Here is a 6485-nt window from a genome sequence, read left to right as displayed (position 1 = left end):
TACCTCAGAGATGACTGATGTGGCATAAGAAGTAAGACACTAGCCAAATGCCACTTCAAAATATAGCTCCATTTCCTCCCTAGTGCCAGGGCCGGCCCTGCCCTGTGTTCCCTGCATGTCTTTCTTCTATGGTTCCTCCCTTCCTCCCTTCCTCCCTTCCTCCTTTCCTCCCTTCTTTCTTTCCTTCTCCAAGTGCACTCCTCACTATGAGACCCCTGTTTTTCTCAAAGCCCTAATAGCTACAAGGAAATAGGTCTGTTAATGTGAAGGGTCCCAGTGATTGAAGACATCTCCTTTTCAGAAAAATTTGCTTGGCGTGATTTTATTTTGGTGGGTGTTTTTTGTTGTTGTTGTTGTTGTTGCTTTAAGAAAATAAGCAAAAAAAATATATCATTTTCTTCTCTCTGCCCCACCTAACCCTAGATACCCAACAGGGTGTCGTGGTTGAAACCACTGCCTACAAAATGTAACCCAGACTGGGCACATTGTTTAGCTTCTTGTCTCAGTTGGTTTCCCCCTCTGAAATGGGAATGATGAGATCACCCGTTTACAGCACTTAGCACAGTGCGTTATGCTGTCAGCACTCTAATGCGCCAGTTGTTGTAATTCTCCTAGCCCCTTTCATGATTTGCTCCTTCCAAAAGACTGAGCTCGTTTAGAGAGCGGCTCTGTCTCAGGCATTACGTGCAGGAACTCTCCTAGTGCCAATGTTTGTCACAGAATAAAAGCCCATTAATGTCTAATGTAAACTGATTCTTTCAGAAACATTCCCTCCCACCATTGCTCCATCTCTCTGTTCTCCTTATAGCAAAAATCTTAAAAACAAACACAAAAACCATTGGCACTCTGTCTCCATTTTGCCTCTTCCTATTCTCCAGGTTGCCCAATCCAATGAACAATTTTCAGTCTCAATTTTTAAATCCCCCGAACCAGCCCAGCCGGCGTGGCTCAGCGGTTGAGCATTGACCTATGAACCAGGAGGTCATGGTTCATTTCCAGGTCAGGTCATCTGCCCAGGTTGTATGCAGGAGGCGGCTGATCTGTCATTCTCTCTCATCATTGAAGTTTCTATCTCTCTCTCCCTTCCTCTCTGAAATCAATAAAAATATTTTTCTAATTAAATTAAATCCTCAGAACCAAATTCCTGACTTTTCTCTCACGCTGCTCTTCCTCACATTGCCTTACTTCAGTAAATGGCATTCAGCCCTTCCATTAAATTGAATCATTAAATTTGCTGATATTTGACCAGTTATAATTACAAAAATGAGTTTCATGTTTTTCCACCTAAAAATTGCTGAGACCAAAACTTCAGTCCTTAACTCCTCTTTCTCTCATAATTGACATCAAATCCATCAGCAAACTCTGTAACTCTAAATTCAAAATATATTCAGAATCTGTCCACTTCTCAGAACTTCCAGGACTACCAATCAACTTCCTTTCATGTCTTGTTTATATTACTGATCAGTTCTGCTCTTGCCTTTCCCTTTGCCCAGTAGCCTATTCTCACTACAATAGCCTAAGTAAACTTTCTGTGAGTCATGGAAATGGGCAGGAGTGTAGTGATTACAGGGGACAGGGGAGAAGGTGGAGGTGGAAGGGGGCATAGAAGGGATAAATGGTGATGGAAAATAAAATAAGCCCTAGCCAGTTTTGCTCAGTGGATAGAGCATTGGCCTGTGGACTGAAGGGTCCCAGGTTCGATTCTGGTCAAGGGCACATGCCTGGGTTTCAAACGCAATCGCCAGTAAGAAGAAATGTGCAGGAGGCAGCTGATCAATGATTCTCTCTCATCATTGAGGTTTCTATCTCTCGCTCCCTCTCCCTTCCTTTCTGAAATCAATAACAATATATTTATTAAAAATAATAATAAAAGAAAAAATAAAATAAATAAGTCAGATCATGTCACTCCTCTGCCCAAAATACAGCAGGACATTACTCAGTAAAAAAGACAACGTCCTCACAACAGGCTATAAGGTCCTAAATTACTTGTGCACCATTATGAGTCTAATCTCTCATTTCCTTCCTCTCTCACTCTCATTCGCTTTGCTCCAACGAGCCTGGCCCCTTATTAACCCTCAAACATTCCCAGTGCAGGACCTTTGTACTGCTCTCATTTGGAAAGGATCTTTCCCCAGGTATCCACAGGGCCAGGCCCCTCTTGCGTCAGATCTCCGAGCAGATGCCACCCTGTCTGTTCTTCCCTGACCACATGTGTTAAATACACACATGCCTTATGCTCCCAGTCTCCCTCACCTTCATTTTTCTCCATAACACATATTGCCACCTAATAATATATTGCATGAGATATTTACATTTTATTTGTTTAATCTCTGCCTTACCCCAACAAAATTGAAGCTACATAAGGATAGACACTTCATCTATTTTGTTCACTGCTGTTTCGGTAGCAGCTAGAATTCCTGGCACGCAGCCAACCCTTAATTACTATCACTTGTATAACATAAAACAAGTTTATTGAATGTTTAAATGTGACTTACGGTGGAAGAAATTTACATGCCAGTGCTTCAGGATCACTACATGTTCTAAAACAGGGAGTGGCACAAGGTTCGTATCTCCATTCACACATCCTCCTGTAAGGCACTACTGCCTGGATTTCTAGTGGAAAAAAATAAAGCTTAGATTATGTATATTTTTGTTAATATATTTTATTGATCTTTTACAGAGAAGAAGGGAGAGGGATAGAGAGTTAGAAACATCAATCAGCTGCCTCCTGCATGCTCCCCACTGGGGATGTGCCCGCAACCAAGGTACATGCCCTTGACCGGAATCCAACCTGGGACCCTTCAGTCCGCAGGCCGACGCTCTAGCCACTGAGCCAAACCGGTTAGGGCTAGATTATGTATATTTTTAGGTGCATCCTGAAAAATAATGATTTGTGATAGTAATTCTTCCAGGAATTGACCCCCCTCTCCCTCTTTGACCACTAACGCTGTGGAAAAGGCAGGGCTAGGGTAAAGCATTGCTTTGGTTAAAGCTTCTCATACTCAGGCTGAATATCTAAATGTTAGTCTGTCTTCCAAATATTTTAAAAAGCAATGTTGGAAGAGGCCTAGGAAAGTTTTTAATATTCTTCCTTTATGTTTAGTGGATTCCCATTGATTTACATTTCATAATAGTATTAAACACTTGTTCAGAATCTTATTTTTTACCAAGTAATTTTTCTATCGTTATATTTTATCTTTATAACAACCGTGTTGAATAGGTATTATTTCCATTGTATTAATGAGAAGTTGGGGCACAGAGGAGCCAAGTAACTTGCCAAGTTCAAACCGTTAGAAAACGGCAGGACCAAAAACCAGTCACCTGGCATCAAACCTAGGGAGAACACTCCATGTGCGTTCTGCTCCCGGAACTTAGCACAGTACCTTGTACATGGTAAGTATTTTCTGACAAAAAAATAAAAATAATAATAATACATGCTTACAGTTATCAAACCTCCCTTGATTAAATATTTTTCTTCTGTGAATTCTGCTAATACTCTCCTTTCATAGACCTTTCCTTCTGCAGCAGTCCAATATTATCTCTGCAGAGCTCCATAAGAGAGAGAGCTCAGGTAACAGATTATGTTTCTTGGACTCTGGATACAGAACTCAATTCCATGGAATGGGAAGGGAAATAATACATTTTGGAAGGCATCTATGCATATAAAGTTTAGCATGACTGCTAGACCTGCATTACTGGGATTGTGGGTCTGGGAGAGGATTGGTTCCAAGATGAGAGTAGACCCCTAGTGATTCTTAGGTTTAGGAAGCCCACAAAGATCCATTTCTGAGATTTTGATGACGCCATTGGCTATAGTTGTCCACAGATGAGGTGGAACTGCAGGGTCTAGTTCTAAGGAAGCATATTTCTAGATTGGAGGGGATATAGGTTTGTAAAATTTTGACTTTTAAGTAAATTCATGTAAAATATATCACATCTTCCCTATTGAATGTTGCATAGGCATGTCTATGGTTCTTTTTCTCATGAATACAGAAACCTTTCTTGAAGCTCAATTTGAATTATCTAAAATTCAAAGACTATCCAGGTATACAGAAATTTATCCACAACAGAAAAGGCCAATGACTACTTTGCTCATGCTGACAAGGGTACGTTACACTGAAAGGGCGTGTGTGGGAGAACCAAGACAGATAGTAAGCGCCTAGGTTTTGAAAATAAAGCATGAGATTTAAACATTGAATGAGGCGGTGAGGATTGCTCTCTGAAACTCAGAAAACGCAATAGCTATGGCTCTCTAAGGATCTCTAGAAATAAGATCAGGTTCCCGCGGAACCAGGGAAGTCTTCCAGAGGTCAGTGGAACCAGACACCCCAGTACTCAAAGGACAGAGATAAACATGTTGTCTTTATCGTTAAGAATCAGGTTATTGAGAAGTTGTCTTCTAAGAAACAAAAAGTAGATACAAACACTAGACATCTGTGAGACACGGGTGAGCTCTATTTCCAAAGCCCAGACAGCACTGAAAGCAATAATTGGGTCAATAACTAAAAATAACAATTATTCAAGGCTGTTGTAGGCAATTTACCAATTAACTGATACTATACAATAACCCTATGAAGTAGGTATTATTATTTCCGTATACTTATACTTCATTAAGAATGATTCAAAATTAAAACCTGGCATTATGTAAATTATCTATTTATTCTCCCTTTGAAGACCTCAGGTAACACACCTTCTATGCTGAAGCTACTCGCATGTTTAAATTCTTCCGAATCATCGTATTTCGATGCTTTGACCGTAAAATCCGTGAGTGTGATGAAAAAACCTTTCTTGCTGTATAACTCAAATGCACTGTAACCAGGAATCCACAGGCCCTGGTGGTGGAAAAATGTGGCTCTCCGCTGAAACGCCGAATTCTCCTGCCACAGCTTCAAACTAAGAGTGTTATCGTTGTGGACATAGAGGAAGTAGTTTGGCCTTTCAGCAGATTCCAAGGACACAAGTGCTGGTGCTGAAAGACATAGAGCAGTGTGTGTGACAAGCCCTGGGTTCTCTGGAGAAAGCAGATGATCAACACTGGCATTACAAAATGTACTAATAAAATTGACGAAAACAAAACTGCAAAATTGCCCTGCATTATTAATGCCATTTTTAAATATTTCAGAAATGAGTTCTAAGGTATCTTAAGAAAAAAATAGTATTTTAATGCACTAAATAACAGTGACAACTTTTATGAGTATTTGATGAGTTCTACTTTTTAAATAATTTATCCTATCTGGATAAATTATCCTATCTGGGGGGGGGGAGATATATCAATTTTGGACCCCAGAATGTTAAATATCATACAAGTAATTAAATGATTAATTGGACACATATTTGTACTTGTAAACTTTAACATTTTCAAATGCATGAAATCTACAAATGGCTTCATTGACTAATAAAAAAGAATAAGAGAATAGAGAAACAGATCGATTTAGGCATGTCATTGTGTCTCAGTATCACTGGGTTCTTAATGAGCAAATGTTCTTTCAAGTTATATGACTGCATTAAGAAAAAATTAGATCAACATTATGGTCTATTCCCAGTAGATGATTAAATTGCTAATGAACAACTACAAGGCATTTGAGAAGTATAATCCTTTTTTTATATAGACTTTAAAAGTTCCCCTTATATTTGCAAAACCCATAATATAAACATGCTTTTAAATTAAGATTTTAGGTTTAATTTTTAGACCTTAATATTTTTAGGCAACTTATTGAATGGGAGAAGATATTTGCCAATTATATATTTGATAAGAGGTCTTAATTTAAACCATTAGGATTTTTCTATTAAAAACATGTTATTGTAAATTGCACAATTCAAAACTCTCTCTAAAAGTCAATATATCTTTCCAAAGACTTTTGTTGTGTCCTAAAACTTTCAATCCCTTTATTGAGCCTGAAAGATGCAAATAATAATAAAAGAAATCTTTTTAAGAGAAAAATATATACATTAGAACTTAGGTGTTTTCAAAGATTTAAAAAAAAAACTAAGGAGCTCTTTTTACAAGAAAAAGGCAATTTATACTAATTGGATAATCAGGAGATTTCTCAGAATAGGTGAAATTTAAGTTGGATTTATTCATTCAATAAACATTTCCTAAGCTTATAAATACATGATGCATGTCTGGTAGTAACAATGTAGCCTGGGCCTCACAGATCAGAAGAGGACAATAACTACCAGACAGGTTCCAGCAGACACACCCAGTGTAGATCAGTAAGTGGGGGGGCCAGCGCCGAGACACACAAGGGCACGTGAGGATAACACATGGTCCCAATGACTCTCTCTGCTCTGATTTATGCTCTTACTATTTAACAACTTTGATATCAAATCACTTTTTTTTTCTTTTCCTTTAACATTAAAATATTTCAGATGTTAGTTATGAGTGGACTGTTTTTAAAAAATTTCAAATTAAGTTCAGTGATTGATACTATAAAAATTTAAGCTGTGCTTTATTTAGGACACAAAAAACTCTAACAATTGTAATT

At 38.3% G+C, this 6485-nt stretch overlaps 1 protein-coding gene across 1 annotated transcript in view; it reads right to left on the bottom strand.

Annotated features, from left to right (window-relative positions):
- The window catches only part of OTOGL (otogelin-like), a 170800-nt gene that overhangs the window by 54000 nt on the left and 110315 nt on the right, over positions 1 to 6485 (bottom strand). Inside the window, exons 30-31 of the mRNA XM_015571106.1 lie at positions 4691 to 4969; positions 2496 to 2613 (exon numbers count right to left, since the gene is read on the bottom strand). Coding sequence (XP_015426592.1) covers positions 2496 to 2613; positions 4691 to 4969 — 397 coding nt within the window. The remainder of the gene's footprint in view (positions 1 to 2495; positions 2614 to 4690; positions 4970 to 6485) is intronic.

Source organism: Myotis davidii, unplaced genomic scaffold (assembly GCF_000327345.1).
Source record: "Myotis davidii unplaced genomic scaffold, ASM32734v1 scaffold26, whole genome shotgun sequence".
Classification (NCBI taxonomy): Eukaryota; Metazoa; Chordata; class Mammalia; order Chiroptera; family Vespertilionidae; genus Myotis; species Myotis davidii.
The sequence above is the reverse complement of the archived record's forward strand: the minus strand, read 5'-3'. Positions and strand labels throughout refer to the sequence as shown.